Source organism: Mirounga leonina, unplaced genomic scaffold (assembly GCF_011800145.1).
Source record: "Mirounga leonina isolate KUSES-001 unplaced genomic scaffold, KU_Mleo_1.0 Mir_125, whole genome shotgun sequence".
NCBI classification, from domain to species: Eukaryota; Metazoa; Chordata; class Mammalia; order Carnivora; family Phocidae; genus Mirounga; species Mirounga leonina.
The window spans coordinates 51,724,679-51,742,462 of NW_023270305.1; the positions used below are offsets into that span (position 1 = coordinate 51,724,679).

General features: G+C 38.1%; 1 protein-coding gene across 1 annotated transcript; it reads left to right on the forward strand.

Moving 5' to 3' along the window:
• The first annotated feature begins 3,386 nt into the window (after positions 1-3,386).
• CCT4 (chaperonin containing TCP1 subunit 4) lies at positions 3,387-17,514 on the forward strand. The gene is made up of 14 exons (XM_035001464.1): positions 3,387-3,651; positions 6,250-6,302; positions 7,480-7,569; positions 8,524-8,632; positions 9,234-9,376; positions 10,667-10,788; positions 11,232-11,364; positions 12,480-12,619; positions 14,096-14,192; positions 14,274-14,384; positions 14,479-14,609; positions 14,736-14,970; positions 16,951-17,064; positions 17,307-17,514. The coding sequence occupies exons 1-14, from the start codon at positions 3,525-3,527 to the stop codon at positions 17,319-17,321; spliced, it is 1,620 nt and encodes a 539-aa protein (XP_034857355.1). The 5' UTR covers positions 3,387-3,524; the 3' UTR covers positions 17,322-17,514.
• The last annotated feature ends 270 nt before the right edge of the window (positions 17,515-17,784 follow it).

A 17,784-nucleotide genomic window follows, 5' to 3' on the forward strand; every position in this document is an offset into this window, starting at 1 on the left:
GTTAACTATAAATCCATACTCAAATGTCTGTCTCACAAACTTCATTTTTTTTTTTTAAAGATTTTATTTTATTTATTTGACAGAGAGAGAGAGAGACAGCTAGAGAAGGAACACAAGCAGGGGGAGTAGGAGAGGGAGAAGCAGGCTCCTGGCCGAGCAGGGAGCCTGATGCGGGGCTCCATCCCAGGACCCTGGGATCATGACCTGAGCCGAAGGCAGACGCTTAACAACTGAGCCACCCAGGCGCCCCAAACTTCATATTTTTTAATTGTCTGTCTGAATATTTAAGTACTTGATTAACCAGCAAGGAACAATTAGTTTTCTTCTCCCTTGCACAGTTTGTTATTGAGACCACCATTAAGCCCTATTTTATTAAGCCATATTGCTTGCATCATTCTTTTAATTTTTTTAAGTTTATTTACTTATTTAAGTAATCTCTACACCCAACGAGGGGCTCGAACTCAGGACCCCGAGATCAAGAGTCACACACTCCCCTGATTAAGCCAGCCATGCACCCCCGTTCCTTTTTTTTAATCTGAAGTTTCTTTTAATCTATAAATTCCCCTTCCATCTTGTTTTTGTTTTTCTTTTCTTGCAATGTATTTGCAGGTCATTTATCCTAAAGAGTTTCTCAGATTCTATGTCTTATTGATTGTATCTTCATAGGTTATCATTTTTAAAAACTATAATCTATCCTGTATGTCCTGTAAACCTGTGAATTAGAAATTACATCTAGGAACTTGATTAGATTCGGGTTCAATTCTTTTTTTCTTCCATTGGGAAATATCTAATGTCTGCTTGCCTCTCTTTTTGTGTTGTGCCCCACATCTTGACCCCCAAAACAACAATCATTTATTTTGCCTACAAATTTGCAATAATTAGTATTAAGTTGATTCCTATTTTTAGATAGAAAATCTGGTTTACTTAAAACAGGTCATGAAGCTTCTACGTTTGCCAGCCCCCTTTTTTGGTTTTTCCTCTTCCCATTTTCAGACATCTTTTCAGTGGGAAGCTTACAAAGTGATAAAAATGTCAACTAGAAATCTTCCAGGGAAAATCAGAAAAATCAAAGTATATTTAAGGAAAACAGGCCTCTGCTTCATGTAACATTGGAAGGCAAACAAAAAAATGAATGATGAGAGCAATATGGCTTAGGAAAAATAGGGCTTAATGGTTGTGTCAATGACATAAACTCACACAGAGGAGAAGAAAAATAGATTATACATAATAACAATAAAAACCATTGTCTTTGGTGTGAAAAATTAAGAGAGGATATATACACAACCCTCTCCCCTTTTCCAACCCCAACAGAGCCTAGCTCAGTCTTGTTATTAGGGGCTTAGCAAATGGTTCAGCATCCGTCCTAGGGAAGACAACCCTCACCTGGATAGATGGCCAAGTACTACTGTTTTATAAAACCTACTTTACAAGTCTTTAGAGAAATTCTATAAGGCTAGTGATATTGCCAAATTCTCACATATGCTTCGTGTCAGCTTGGATCTGACAGGATTTTTTTTTCAGTATTTCCATCCTTCACTAGCAACAGTGCTTTGCATAGCATACAAAAGTTTGCACATTTTAATACTTAATGTGATCCCATTCTAATGGGGAATTAATGTATATTGACACTTTTACGCAATCAAATTTTCAGCACTTATTTATTGCATAAATTGGGGGGGCAAAAAGTAATTCCGATTTGTCACAGAAAAAGAAAAGATATATTTAGGACTCGAAATCTTTAAGATAATTAAAGCAATTGTCTTACTCATGGGGACTGTCCAAAAAAGCCAGTAATGGCATCTTCCAAATTCTGCTCTGTCTTTTATGGCTAATAGGTCTACTCCTTACACTAATAAAACTAGTGGAGTCTAACTAGCCTTTAGAGATCATGTAATTTAATCCTACTATTACATAGGTGAGGAAAATAAGACCCAGAGAACTTAAAAGACTTGCCCAAGATCACATAGTTCATAAGTAGCAGAGTAGAACCAGGATTTTGGATCCCCAAATTAATGCTATTTCCATCATCACACACTTGTTTCCATGATCGCACATCAGTTGTCTTAACAAGTAATCACAGGATATTTATGAGCTACATCAAAGAAGTCTGGTCCTTTCAAAAGAGAAATCAGCCTGGTTTTGGCTTGGGTCATGATTTCGTTGTCATAAAATGGAGACTCCTGTGGGCTCTGCACTCAGCACGGATTCTGCTAGATTTTCTCTCTCTCCCTCTCCCTCTGCCCCTGCTCACTCACGCACTCAGGCTCTTTCTAAAATAAGTAAATGAATCTTAAGAAAAAAATAAAAAAGAAGTCAGCACCAGAAGCATTTGAATTAGAGAGCACCCTGGAAGGTTCAACTTCTAGTGCTCATTTCCTCACAGCGTGTTAAAGCGCCTGGTGATCACAGGATTAAGTACTTTTAACATATCCCAGACATCCCTGCTTTATGAGCGCTTAATATTTATTTGTGAAAGAACATTGAATGAACTTAACTTACATGAACTTCCATAGTAAAAACAGTGGTAACAAGAGCCCAGCAGTTTAGCTCATGACCTGGCAAGTCGTTGCTCTCTAAGGAAATACGGTTTCAATCTCCTTACAGGTTTACCTTGGGCTTCAGTTCTCTGTGTTTCGGTTACCTTACCTACTAAATATAATAATTATAATAATAATGGTTCCCACTTCATCGAATTATTGTGAAGATTAAATGAGATAAAACGTCTAAAGGGTTTAACAATGCACCTAGCACATAACTGAACTAAAGTGATCATAACTAAAATGCTTAGGCTCCCCGTGAGTGGCTCATGTTTATATAAGAAACTAGTATGCAGCGAGGGCGTTGTATCAGACAGGCAATCTGGTTTGGCAGGCAATCATTGCTTCAAAACTTGTTAAGATTCTCCGCAATTTAACGAGGACGTATTTAAATCTCTAACCACCCCTCAGTATCAATCAAGAGGAAACAATCAACACTTAGACCAAATGAAAACAGACACCCATCTCAAACCTCTCTCTTCCAACACGAACAAAACTCAACAAAATACAAGACTAAGCGGCCCAGCAAAACCCGCCTGAGCCCCGCCCGCTCAGGAGTAATCTGGGCGCCCACAACCCCTCGTAGACGCGTCGGGTTTGAATTAACGGAAGGGACCTCACGGCCGAGGCCAGGGCCGCGGGCGATGTGGGTGCCCAACACCCGCCTTTAAAATCGTGGGTTGCCTGTCTGCCTCGCAAGCGTCCGCCCCCACGCGCCCCACCCCCGGAGCCCGGGGCCAACACTCCGGGTAACCCCCCAGCTCCCCGCCACAGCCACCTCAACCGGCGCGCGGCGGGCAGCCCGCTACGTCATGTCGGCGCCGCGCCGCTTCGCAGGCCCCCTCTCCCCCTCCTCCTCCTCCCGGCGTCCGCGCCGCTTTCTGGAAGCTTCGTGAAAGGCGTGGGAGTGTTCCGTTGCTCCGCGGCCCGCTGGAATCCGCGTCCATCCGTCCTTCCCAAGCCCACGCAGACCCAGCCAAGTTTGCCATGCCCGAGAACGTGGCACCTCGGAGCGGGGCGTCCGCCGGGTATGCCGGCGGCCGCAACAAAACCGCCTATCAGGACCGTGACAAGCCGGCCCAGATCCGCTTCAGCAACATCTCCGCGGCCAAAGGTACCGCTCCCTGAGCCTGACCCGAGGCCGTGCGGGTCGAGCTCTGCACTCTCAGCCTGAACTTGGGTTGCTAAAGCCCATTTTCTGTTACTTGAGACGATCTTGTCTTTCCAGGGAGAGCAGCTCTGTGGAGGGATCTTTACTGTTTTCTGCCGGTAATTCCCAGCGCCAAGTGTGGAGACCTTTGGGCTGGCCCTATTCTGGGTCTTAGGCGCGCGTAATTTTCCATCCTCGGTCGCTCATCATGCTTCAGGAGAAAGATGTCGAGGACCGAACGTAGCGGTCCCTTGGGATCTGACACTGTCGTTTATCTGCTTATTGGTTCCACTGGTAGAATGTTGTTTGCAAAATACATTTTAGTTTTCAAGTGTTCTTATAAAAATAGCATTTAAAGAAGCTCTCGGCGCCACTAGTGAAACGAATTGGGTAAACTTCGCGCTTACCTTGGGGCGGGGCCCTTTGTATTGGGCTGTGGGGAAGACTCACCCGTCCTGATGGAGCAGATGGAAAGCCAGGTTGTGCTTTTCTGTTCTCCCTGCATGTGCAACCAAGCACAAGCAAGTCTAGAAATATGGACGATTTGTTGATGTTTCGTTGTTTTGTAGAATACTTTGGTATGTGATAGAAATGAAAACCTGAGTTACCATTCTCTGTTACCAAGTGGTTTTGTGACCTTCGACCTTTAGCTAACGTTTCCTCAGCCATAAAATTGAGGAAAGTGTTGGCTCTTTTTTTTTTTGGAGTTGTGAGAATTAAGAGTAGCTGTTGAGACAGAAGAGTCTGGAAGGAAAAATGAGAACGAAGCCTTAGAGATCTTAGATGATGATTATTGAGTGTTGAAATACAGTATTTCATTACAGTTAGAGAATAAAGTGCAAGAAGACAGGAGAGGTGAGACTGGAAGGGTAGGATGGGGCCAAATCTTGAAGGGCCTGGTGAGCAGAGGCCACGTGAATTATCTGTGAACCTGACCTTTTTAAATGAGAACTCAGAACAGAGGGGCACAACTAGTTTTTCCAAGTCAGACAAAACCCAACAAGCTTGATAAAAGTTACTTTAGTTTAGATGGATTTTCAGTTGAGCCAGTTTTTTACTTAGATGTTATCCCAAAAAAGTGACCCCCCAAGTTGGTTGATAATGTAAAAACCACATACACACACAGAAAATAATACTAGTTCTAGTATTCTTCATGAGTCCTTTAACATAGACCCTACTGTGTGCCACACAGTATCTTAAACATCAGACACTTTTGGAGGTGTGAGCAGTCTAAAATCTTTTATGATTTTGGATAGGGTGTGTTTTCCTAACTTCTTCATGTAGATGAGTGTGAGGGCATTCTTAAAGTGAACTGGTCTGCTTGTAGAATCATGCCCATGTAGGTCCACTAAAATCGCTTGAAAGCATAATATTGACTGGATAATTAGGAATAGCAGTCCAAAGTTATGAAACAATTAAATAGAAAATAATTTTTAATTATAGCAAATATTTTTTTTCTTAGGATCTTTATGTATTATTCACGCAGTAAAGGGGGAGGTATGCTGGTTGTGGAGTATACAATAATTAGGGCACAATCTCAGCCCTGTGTATATGGGGTGAGGTGGTGTGTGAGGAAGGGGAGGGTCTAATTACTTGTCTTGGGCTTCTCAAAGAAAAGGGTATTTAACTTGACTGTTCATCAAATCCAGGTTCCCTTAAGTGGACTAATAAAACAGAAACATTCTTAGGGAAGTTAATAAGAATAAGTAACTTTGGAATGGTAGACTATATACCCAGCGATGTTTCATAATGTAGCGTTGATGACCGAAAGCTAGGGTTTTTGTTTGGTGTAAGGTTTGGGGTTTTTGTTTGTTTTGGTTTATTTGGTGGCAGGGTGGAGGGTGTCAAAGGGTGTTTTACTGTGGGCCATCTTTATGCCAGCTTCACATTGGTGGACAAGTCTTTGCTTTCAAAAATTATAGTTAGGGGAGACAATAGACAAGGGGAATTATATAGTAGGAAGTCTTGCCTCTCCTGTTGCTGCTTGTGTTCTTAAGGAATGGAGAAAAGAATGCAGTCTCCATTTTGAACTCATAACTACATTGTGCTTATTTTGATATTTATTTTTTTTTATTTTTTATTTTTTTTAAAGATTTTATTTATTTATTTGACAGAGAGAGACACAGCGAGAGAGGGAACACCAGCAGGGGGAGTGGGAGAGGGAGAAGCAGGCCTCCCGCAGAGCAGGGAGCCTGATGCGGGGCTCGATCCCAGGACCCTGGGATCATGACCTGAGCCGAAGGCAGACGCTTAACGACTGAGCCACCCAGGCGCCCCTTATTTTGATATTTAGAGGAAGATTAGGTAAATCCTCAAAATTTATTCTACCATAGGCAGGGCACAAGTATTATGTACAGTGACTTTAACTACAGAAGGTGAGTGTTATACAATTAAAGGAATAAATTATTGTGTTTCCAGTAGGTTATTATTAGACAATGAATTTTCATTAGTGGACACAGTAAATGGTTGTACACCATATCCTAATAAGGACAAGTGATCATTTGAGAGGAGAAATACTTTGCTTTTTTTAAAGGGGTCTTGATTTCTTCCTTCTGTTTACAGCTGTTGCTGATGCTATTAGAACAAGCCTCGGACCAAAAGGAATGGATAAAATGGTAAAAGACCAAATAATTCATTACTTATTGAGTGCTATGTCCACACTGCAGAATCTCAATAGGGGGTTAAGATGTGTTGCTTAAAGAGTAAAAAGTGTTAGAAGGGTACTTTGAGAGTTTAGAAGAATAATAGATGCTCTGGGGTGAGCAGGACTTAAGTATAATTCATATTTTTTAAATGATTTTTAAACAAAGTACATACACAAAAGTAGTTATCTGTTGTGTTGTTACATGGAAAGTAGAGTAAGGCTATAGCTACAAGTGCTTGAGTTCAGTGTTCCTTATTGATACAACTGTGACGCTACATGGGTCTGTAGAATTTCACTTGTTATTCTGGTGTGGTTGACTGGCAGCATAAAACATTCCAATGCATTCCAGTAACTTTTGAGAAATATACCCTCATATTCAGTGCTAATTAACATCCAAAATGAGAGATAAACAATATGAAGGATTGTCTGGATGATATACAGATTATTTTTCTCTCTGGGTATTTTAAAATCTGTCCTTGCTAGTAAGGCGGTTTACCCTTTGTTGAAAAACACTAAGACATAAGTTACCGTATTGACTGTGAGAATTGTATTCACTACATGTGTGGTGCTTTTTTGGAGATCTGTGGTATCATTTCTTACTATGGATATGAACCCAATAATGTTAGTAATTCTTCATAGTATTATTTCTACTTTGTGTAGTATGTGTGTCTAGATTTCCTTCACTTTTAAACAAGTGAAAAAATAGCTGGAGTAAAGCCAAGTATTTTCACTTGTAAAGTTAGACTGTTGCTGCGTATTTCTTAAGTCATTATACTAATGTAAGGGAAGAGAATTTGAAATTAAGCACAGTAGTAAGCTTATGCAAACGTAAATTACTAAGAAGCTTTTTTTTTTTTTTAAGATTTATTTATTTGACAGAGACACAGCGAGAGAGGGAACACAAGCAGGGGGAGTAGGAGAGGGAGAAGCAGGCTTCCCGCTGAGCAGGGAGCCCGATGCGGGGCTCGATCCCAGGACCCTGGGACCATGACCCGAGCCGAAGGCAGACGCTTAATGACTGAGCCACCCAGGCGCCCCTCTCTACTAAGAAGCTTTAAAATTTAGTAGAGTTTTCAGGATGTCATAGTGCTTGGTAAAGAAAACAATTTTTGAAATACAGCTTTTTTTAAAAAAACGAAACTTCACAGATTCAAGATGGAAAAGGCGATGTGACCATTACAAATGATGGGGCCACCATTCTGAAACAAATGCAGGTGTTACATCCAGCAGCCAGAATGGTAAGTATAATTTTAGATGAGGTGGTTTTTTCTTTTTTTAAGTGTATTGCTTGATATTTGTGAACAGTTAAATTTGTTTTATTTGATCACACTGTGTAATTTAAGCATTGTGAATTCTTTTTCTTTGTGTTAAACAGGCATGTTTTTAGGGTACATTGTGTGCCTAACATTGTGCTCTTCAGTGCAAGGTTGTAATAAAACATGAATCTCCCTGTCCACAAGAATGTGCTGTATAGTTGAGGAAGAAAAAGATAACATGAAATGGCTTAAATTATTAGTTCAATGGGTGTTAGTTGGAAGAGAGCAGTGTAATATTAATTGTGTGCAAAATCGCGTGTCTAAACTTAACACTGAGGTTTATTAAAAACAGTTACCAGTTCAACTTCAGTGTAATTTTACAATGATTCCAGTATCAAGGAGAAGTCACCATATCTGCAGAAAAGAAATCCCTGTCAAAAAGTTATGTTTGATTATGTAAAGATGACTTTCGAAATGAATCAGATAATGTTTATCTGATAATTATGTATCTTCAGATAAACTTCCAAAGGACTCCAAACTGACACTTGTCTCCTCCAGAATCCCCTATTTTTTTTAGCTTCCAAGTATACAAGGTACCTTTGGTGCAACATCATTTACACTTTCTGACAGGAACTTTTAATAGCTGGGAAGAGAAAATGTATAACCCATGGTCTGAACCAGAAATCATAACATAGATTCTTATAGAGAATATATGAGCAGAATTTTGTGTGTCACAAATGTATCAATCATTTTAAAATGAAACTCATAAATAAAATGGAACCCAAGAAGTCAAGAATTATACTCAATCTTACAGTGTTGATAGTAATCAAATTGTTTTTGACACTGATATGAAGGCCATTCGTTTTATATTTCAGTTAGATGTTACTGTGTCCTCACATTTCTCACTGAGCAACTTAGCATGTTCTGTTTACTTAGCTGGTGGAGCTGTCTAAGGCGCAAGATATAGAAGCAGGAGATGGTACCACATCAGTGGTCATCATTGCTGGCTCTCTCTTAGATTCCTGTACCAAGCTTCTTCAGAAAGGTAGGTAGGACACAGGACATGTTTTATTACTAAGTAAAGGTCAAAAGTTACTAAGTAATAGATTTGGTATTTGATTTGGAATAACTAATTTTATTAGGAATTTTTAGGATAAATTTGGCTGTATCATTTGAATAAGAAAATTTTCTCTTCTTGTTTCTTTTTTTTTTTCCACCAGGCTTCATTTTGAATGGAACTTGATAAAATTTTGCTTTTCTAAAATAAGTTGTGGTGGTACTAAATCTTAGGCTCTAGATGAGAATGGTGATTTGGGAGAGGTAGTATGGGTTCTTGTTCTGGTAAATAGTGCTTAATCATAGTGGAGACTCTCTAGTCACTTACTCTATTTCTTACCTAGATTTGTGGTGTTTTAAAAAGTATAAATATCACATGAGTGCAGAATTGACTGTTCCAAATTAATGGAAATAAATTACTAGCCATAATAGCAGTTAAGGTTATTCAGACTATTTTATTTATAATTGAAGCCTAAGTTAATTTAGATGATTTAAAAATTATGACTACTTTGAAATTATAATGAATAAAAAATTTTAAGAGGTGTCATACATAGTTTGTGTTATAATAACTAAATTTTAACAAACAACAGGGATTCATCCAACCATCATTTCTGAGTCATTCCAGAAGGCTTTGGAAAAGGGTATAGAAGTCTTGACTGACATGTCTCGACCGGTGGAACTGAGTGACAGAGAAACTTTATTAAATAGTGCCACCACTTCACTGAATTCAAAGGTGAGACCAATACTAAGGGATCATTATAAAATTACTTCTTAAAGCTCGTTAAGAATTGTAACTCTTAGGGTGCCTGGGCGGCTCAGTCGTTGGGCGTCTGCCTTCAGCTTGGGTCGTGATCCCAGGATCCTGGGATCAAGCCCTGCATCGGGCTCCCTGCTCGGCGGGAAGCCCACTTCTCCCTCTCCCACTCCCTCTGCTTGTGTTCCCTCTTCTTGCTGTGTCTCTTTCTGTCAAATAAATAAAATCTTAAAAAAAAAAAATTGTAACTCTTAGGTTGTGATTTTTGATGCTATACAGTTCATAAACATTAGGTCTGGAGTGTCTGGGTAACTGAGGTAATTTGTATAACTGAATAAGTTCACGTCAAATTTCTTCCTTCAGGGCTGTCAAATAAACTGTGTGCCCATTTTACAGATGGGAAAATAGATCTAATGAAGTTAAGTAACTAATCCAAGACTATCAGTAAGGGATAAGTGGAGATTGGAACCATGACAGGTTTGCCCATCAGTGGTCCCTCTTAACTAATAATCATTGCTGCTTTTCTTAGTTTTCAAATTTAAACCATTGATTTTTTTTTTAAATTTCTTGCAAACTTAATGTTCTTGTTTTCTGTCAGGTCCTGTGTCACCAACCCCCACCCCCCATTTTTTTAGCAGCATTATATTGATACATTCATCTTCTTTCACTGTTACATGGAGAGCTAGATAGTGTTAGTGACATACATGATATTGTTGAATGTCCCCAGATCCAATATAGACAGAATAGCAGGATTAACAGGCATTGGTCATAGACTTGGGTTTAGTGCTGGGCTCATCACTTGACTAAGCTGTGTGACTCTTTGAATTTCTTCCTCTGAAGATTGAATGTATATATAATGTGAAGGGCTAAGACCACTGTCTCATGTACAATAAGTGCTTAGTAAAGTGTTAGCCTAGTTTTTATTAGCCCCTCAGTATTAGGGGTGCACATATATAGCATTTGCTCAGAAATTCATTTTAGATAAGAAATGTCTGCATATAATTTGATTTTCGGATTTTCTATAGAATTAGTAATCTAGACAGTCCTATCTACTAGGTTAATAAAAAGGAAAAGAAGCCTCCATATCTTGTGCCCTTGGTGACTGACAGCCTGAGTGGAGAAGACAGTTGGTATGGAATGTTGTCTCATGTTCCCACTCTCCTCATCACCCCAAAAAAGTAGTTAAGATTACTTCTTGAAGATCTTTATCACTAAAGAACTAGGACTTTTTCTGTTGTGAAGCTGACTTTATTATTTTTTTAATTCTAGGTTGTCTCTCAGTATTCAAGTCTGCTTTCTCCAATGAGTGTAAATGCAGTGATGAAAGTGATTGACCCAGCCACCGCTACTGGTGTAGATCTTAGAGACATTAAAATCGTTAAGAAACTTGGGTGAGCATTTCTAATTATAATTTTAATAAAAACTACTCTAAAGGGACCCCTGGGTAGCTCAGTTGGTTAAGTGTCTGCCTTTGGCTCAGGTCATGATCCCAGGGTCCTGGGATCGAGTCTCATATCAGGCTCCTTGCTCAGCAGGGAGCCTGCTTCTCCCCCTGCTTGTGCGTTTTCTCTGCCTCTGACAAATAAGTAAACAAATCTTTTTTAAAAAGTAATCTAAGAATTTGTATTAATGTGGGAATCTGAAGAATTTGTTTATATTCCATTATGATGGCAAGGTGGTAGCATGATCAAAGAAGTTGAGGAATTAGGGCACTAATAAATGTGAGACTGACTCACATTTTATTGGACTGGTGATTTTTAATGTCAGCAACCTATTAAACTCACAGATTTCCATCCTTTGTTAATGGTTTCCTCCTTGTTTCCTTTTTTCTTAGTGGGACAATTGATGACTGTGAGCTGGTCGAAGGGCTGGTACTTACTCAAAAGGTGGCAAATTCTGGCATAACCAGAGTTGAAAAGGCTAAGATTGGGCTTATCCAGTTTTGCTTATCTGCTCCCAAAACAGATGTAAGTAAAACCAAATGAAATTGGTTCCTTGTTTGTGTGCGTAGCTTTCTAATAGCTTGGACCTTTGTTCGATATTATAAAAATAGAAAATATAGTGATACTAGTGATAAAGATCATAGATTACAAAAGAATTAGTACGGTTGAGACAAAAGTAGAAATTGTTGGATGCCATACATGACAAATCTATAGCTTCAGTTGGCTATCATTGAAATTGAGCATTGACTTCATAGATGAAGGCAAATAACAGTGGGGCGCTATGTATGAAATAATAAAAATAGATTATCTAAAAGTTACAGTATAAGTGGAATTTCCAGTTTCTTTGTAGGTTTCTGAGAAACCTCCATCCCTCCTATAGCAGCAGGCAGACCTTTTGTCCTACATTTGCACAAATGAAAGTTGAAACCAGCTTACTATTTATATTCCAAATAAATGTTTTTAAAGGTATTTTCATCATAAGTGCTATTTCCAAAAGGGAGTGGTTGATCTTGTCACTTGCTTAGATTTGCTCTCCTTTTACATTGTATTGGCGTATAGGTTTCCTGTTGACTCAGTCATGTGTTTCACAAAAGTTCAACCCATAGAAAAATTAATGTTTTATACACCTTTGATTAACAAGATTTGTCCCTGGTACCTCCTTTCAGCATACCAGTTTTTATAACAAGCCATAGAGTTAAAAGGATGCAACTGAAATTACTTCAGTAACGCATATATTTGTATGAAGAAAATTGACATATTCAGGAACTAGAGTAACCATTTTACAATTACCAAAAATGTACTTGCAAATAATGTAAATAAGACAGTAAGGTGTATAGATGAAAGTTAAAGACCTGAGTTAAGGTTGGTGTATATTCATTTTCCTAGACCTTTTCTATGTATGCCTCTGTAATTTGTTATTAGGTATGATTTTGGTTGAATTTACATGATACATAATATTTTTCATTAAAAGTCTGTTCTTTTCACTTAACTCTTAAAATGCAATTTTTTTCCTATTTATTTATTTATTTTGATGCAGTGTTCCATGATGAAACTGGACCATTTCCTTATACCACACACAAAAATAGACTCAAAATGGATACAATGCAATTTATTAATACGATGTTCTTTTTTCTCAACAGATGGATAATCAAATAGTAGTTTCTGACTATGTCCAGATGGACCGTGTGCTGCGGGAGGAGAGAGCCTATATTCTCAATTTAGTGAAGCAAATTAAAAAAACAGGATGTAATGTCCTTCTCATACAGAAGTCTATTCTGAGGTGCGGGGCTCTTTATTTTGTTCACCTTTTAATGACAATTTATTTTGGATCCTCTAGCAGTTTTTTAAGAAACATTTGGAGTGGAGAAATCACTAAAAATTTAGAATGAGTCTGCATTTTGGGACAGCACTGTATTCTGATAAATCCTCTAAAGTGGGTTCTCTTCCCATTGTGATGATTTAAATGTGTGAGATATACAGTTGACCCTTGAACAACTCAGGTTTAAATTGTGTGGGTCCACTTATGTGTGGATTTTTTTTTTTTTTTAACAGTACAGTACTATAAGTGTATTTTCCTCATGGTTTTTAAGTTACTTTTATTTAATCTCTACACCCAGCATGGGGCTAGAACTCATGACCCTGAGATCAAGAGTTGCATATTCTTCCAACTAAGCCAGCCAGGCGCCCCTCCTCATGGTTTCCTTAACATTTTCTTTTCTCTAGCTTTATTGTAAGAATACAGCATATGATACATGCACATACAAAATACTAGTTAACTATGTTATCAGTAAGGCTTTGGTCAGCAGGTTATTAGGTAGTCAAGTTTTGGGGAAGTCAAAAATTATATGCATATTTTTGACTGGAGAGGGGGAGTTGGTGCCCCTAACTAACTCATTGTTCCAGGGTCAACTGTATGTTCTTTCTAGACCAAGATTCTAAATATCAAACAAATGGAATGCTTTGTTTTTGAAAAGGTAAGTTTGATCTAGAATTGATTAGCTAGCTGAAAGAGGCATTTATTTAAAGGTCCATGAAATTGCTTGCCTTGAAATTTAGAAGTTCTTTTGAAGGGAATGCAGGATAGTTCATGGATCAAAAGAATTTTTCAAATTTCGAACTGGTCCTTTTTTTTTTTTCCTTCAGTGTTTTCTTCTAGTAAGTACACACATTCCGTTGTACTCTACTAATAATGTTATGCAAGAAAGTACTGTGGGTGATTATTTTATATAGAAACTTCGATGAAGAGTTTGATTACCTGGTTCTCCTACCAAGTCATATCATAGGTAGTGACCTTAAGTAAACTCCTCAAAATTTAGTTAGCTTATCTGTAGAACAGGGATCGTAATATCTACCCTTCCAGTGTCACAGGGTTGTCAGAAGGTTTGTTCCAGATAATTTGTGAGAAAGTGTAAATTTGTGGAGTCTTGAATTAATCATACTTCTAAATTCATGAAATATCAATAAAGTTTTGTTATCAAAGATATACTCGTTTAGTATTAAAAACTATGACAATAGTTACCTTTTATGGTGTCTTTTACAAACAGTGTTGCTGGGGTACATTTTAATATCCATTAGAAATCTTCAAAGAGTTTTGAGCTCATAAACTTGGTCAACTAAATTTAAAGCATCTTCCTATACAAATAATTAGATTTATTCATCATTTAAACAATAATAAAATGACAAAAAGCTTAAAAAGAAATTGAACAAATCATTTTTTTAATCTAGCATTGACCTCATCACTGATTTTATATTTTAGAGATGCTCTTAGTGATCTTGCATTACATTTCCTAAACAAAATGAAGATTATGGTGGTTAAGGATATTGAAAGAGAAGACATCGAATTCATTTGTAAGGTAAAATATTCCTAGCTTCTGTGTGAGAATATCCAATAATCAAATGTTGTCTTAATCTGTGGGTTTGATATTTTTCCCCAGACAATTGGAACCAAGCCAGTTGCTCATATTGACCAATTCACTGCTGACATGCTGGGATCAGCTGAGTTAGCTGAGGAGGTCAATTTAAATGGTTCTGGCAGACTGCTTAAGGTAACAGTATTGTAATACAGCTTTTATTTACCTGGGTTTTTTGTTTGTTTTAACCCTTATTTCAAATACCTAATTTGGAGTTTGTTGACTACAGATTACAGGGTGTACAAGCCCTGGAAAAACAGTTACAATTGTTGTTCGGGGATCTAACAAATTGGTGATTGAAGAAGCTGAGCGCTCCATTCATGATGCCCTATGTGTTATTCGCTGTTTAGTGAAGAAGAGGTAATATAAGTTACTGAGTAAAATTTTGAACGTTAACATTTCTATACTTTTGACTATTTTTAAGGTATAAAGAGTAAGTTATTAATAATAACTAGAATAAGCTAAAAATGTATTTGTGAATTTCAGAGCTCTTATTGCAGGAGGTGGTGCTCCAGAGATAGAATTGGCCCTACGGTTAACTGAATATTCACGAACATTGAGTGGCATGGAATCCTACTGCATTCGTGCTTTTGCAGATGCTATGGAAGTCATTCCATCTACACTAGCTGAAAATGCAGGCCTGAATCCTATTTCTACAGTAACAGAACTAAGAAACCGGCATGCCCAAGGAGAAAAAACTACCGGCATTAATGTCCGAAAGGTAATAATTTAGTCTTTAATTATTGTAGAAAATGTCGATTGAAATGTTAAAAACTTCATAATTATCTGTTGAATGAAAAGCCTTTTTTTTTTTTTGGTGGGCAGCGAAGCAAGGTTTATTGATCAATAATAAAGTTGATTGAATGATAGAGTACAAAGCTCCCAAAGAGGGAGGGGACCCAAGAGGATTGCCTGCATGAAAAGCTTTTTAATCAAAAGTAATCTTGGGGGTCACCTGGGTGGCTCAGTCGATTAAACGTCTGACTCTTGATTTTGACTCAGGTCATGATCTTGGGGTTGTGGGATCGAGCCCTGTGTTGGGCTCCCCGCTCAGTGGAGAGTTTGCTCGAGATTCCCTCTCCCTCTGCCCCTACCCACCTGTGCTCACTCTCTCTCAAATAAGTCAGTCTTTTTTTTAAAAAAAGTAATCTTGGGTTTAGGGGTGCCTGGCTGGCTCAGTTGGAAGAGCATATGACTCTTGATCTCCACGTCATGAGTTCGAAGTCCCACATTAGGTGTAGAGATGACTTAAAAAACAGTAATCTCGGATCCAAATATGAGAACTGCAGGTTAACTAATTTATGCCATTGAGTAAGAATGAAGAGGATGTGTTAAGGTAAAGTATTATTTATTCAGCGGGTTATTAGGTAGTCAAGTTTTGGGGAAATTACACTGAGTGTGTAATTCTTAGTGGGTTACTTAGTCTGTGCTTGTTTCCTCAGTTGTAAAAACAGGGACAATTAATAGTTCCCTCAAAGTTCTCTTGTGAGGATTAAATGTATTACCAGCTAGAAGACTCTTACTAAGTTGCCTGGCATAGAGTAAACATTACATAAATATTAATCATTGCTGCTGTTGTGGCCAGTAGCCTAGTATAGTTGTGTAGGGTAAACACATCTAACAGTAATAATCTCTCCTTTTGTATTAGTGCTTTATTAATGTCTCCTTTTACTGAAGAGACTAATTACACATAATGGAAAATAACTGACAATCCAAAGTAATATTTTTTTGAATGATAACTCAAAAGGAAGGGCATTGCCTGGTTAGGGAAAGCTTTATGAAGGTGCAACTTTGGTAGGAGATGAGGAAATTCCACGTGGGGAAGCAAATGTTTTATGGGTGAAAGGAACCAAGAAATTACTTGTTTTGTCTAGAGGATTATATGTTGGTAATAGAGTGGACTTTAAGGTTGGAAAGCTCCCATAAGAGCTAGAATAAGGAGGCCTTTGAGTATTGGGGCAGTTACTGGGGAGTTTTGTTTTTATTCCAGTAGTTGGGAACTACTAATGTTTTTTTAACCAAGGCTAAGATAAAAAGAGTATTTTAAGGAGGAAAGGCTGGAGGCATGGTTGCCTGTTAAGGCCATCATCACATGATTTAGTAACCCTGAGAGAAGGGGGACTAAGATCGTGCCAGTAACAGTTTAAAAGTGGGATTTAAGAGCTGTAAAGGCAAGGCAGACCAGACTTGGCCATATTCAGTATTAGGGTTCAGGGATGATTTAAACATGAAAGATCTTACAATTTTTTTTTTTAAGGTTTTATTTATTTGTCAGAGCACAAGAAGGGAGAGGGGCAGAGAGAGAAGCAGACTCCCCAATGAGCAGGGAGCCCAATGTGGGACTTGATCCCAGGACCTGAGCCAAAGGCAGCCGTTTAACCAACTGAGCCACCCAGCCGTCCCAAGATCTTATAATTTTTAATGAGTATGATTACCTAATTTTTGCCTGGGTATTTTTAAGTTAAAGGTAATTAGGAGTTGTTTTGGGGTTGGAATTGGGGGAATGTAGCATTAATTCAGTTTTTCCAGATTTTTGTTAAATGGAACCTACAATATAGAGAGAGCTTAGTAGAGAGTATTTTACTTTTGACTAGAACAAGGGAAAACTAGGTTCGAAAGGCCTTGTGTCCTACTGGTAACAGTGTGTAGTTGGTAAGGTGTATAATTACAGACACTAAAAGCAATTTATGCTATTTGGCAGGGTGGTATTTCCAATATTTTGGAGGAACTGGTTGTCCAGCCTTTGTTGGTTTCAGTCAGTGCACTGACTCTAGCAACTGAAACTGTCCGGAGCATTCTGAAAATTGATGATGTGGTAAGTGTAAATAGAATGTGAATTTCCCTACAGGGTGGAAAAGGCGGGTTTTTTTTGTTTTGTTTTGTTTTTCCAAGAGTTTTGGGAGGGGAGCAGGGTGGTAAATGTTACTTGTTGGTCAACAAGGTGATAACAATACATACTTTTTACACTTTTCACACTTGTAAAATAGGCTTTGGTAATTGCCCCAAACCTCTTTGATCATTAAAATTCTATCGGAACTCAAGTTTTTTTCTTGTCAGGTAAACACTCGGTAATTGGATAAACACTGGCCAACTGGCACCACTGTGGCCACTAACAGTGCATCTGAAGTGGAAGATCACCTTGGTGTTCCTTGCTGTTTGGAAGATTGTTTCCTTTGTAAATTCCTAGGCCTGGTCTTCAGTTGGCACTTGCTTGAAATTGTATTGACAAAACTTAATTAAAATATTAAATGTTTGGTTTCAAAAAGCAGATTAATTTATTGGGCCTTCTCCCCCAACATTCTGTTACTTCTGATATTCTTGAAAAATCTATGTAAGAAGAGAAAAAAATGAGTTCACATTAGCCTGTTGACTTTCTTAGGTCTCAATCCTGAGTGCTTTAAGTTTTGTGGTTTTTTGTTTTTTTTTTTAACAGAAGTTTTGAGAATTTTTAAATGGCCCAGTATGCTCATCACCCTGATAAATCCCCATTTACACAAAAATATCGTATCGAAGTGGTATATATGCTATTTTAAAA

Excerpts from the sequence above, each read along its gene's own strand:
- CCT4 (XM_035001464.1), top strand. The coding sequence starts at position 3,525 with ATGCCCGAGAACGTGGCACCTCGGAGCGGGGCGTCCGCCGGGTATGCC. Across the intron at positions 7,570-8,523 it reads TACATCCAGCAGCCAGAATG|CTGGTGGAGCTGTCTAAGGC; the intron begins GTAAGTATAATT and ends CTGTTTACTTAG. Across the intron at positions 10,789-11,231 it reads AAAATCGTTAAGAAACTTGG|TGGGACAATTGATGACTGTG; the intron begins GTGAGCATTTCT and ends CTTTTTTCTTAG.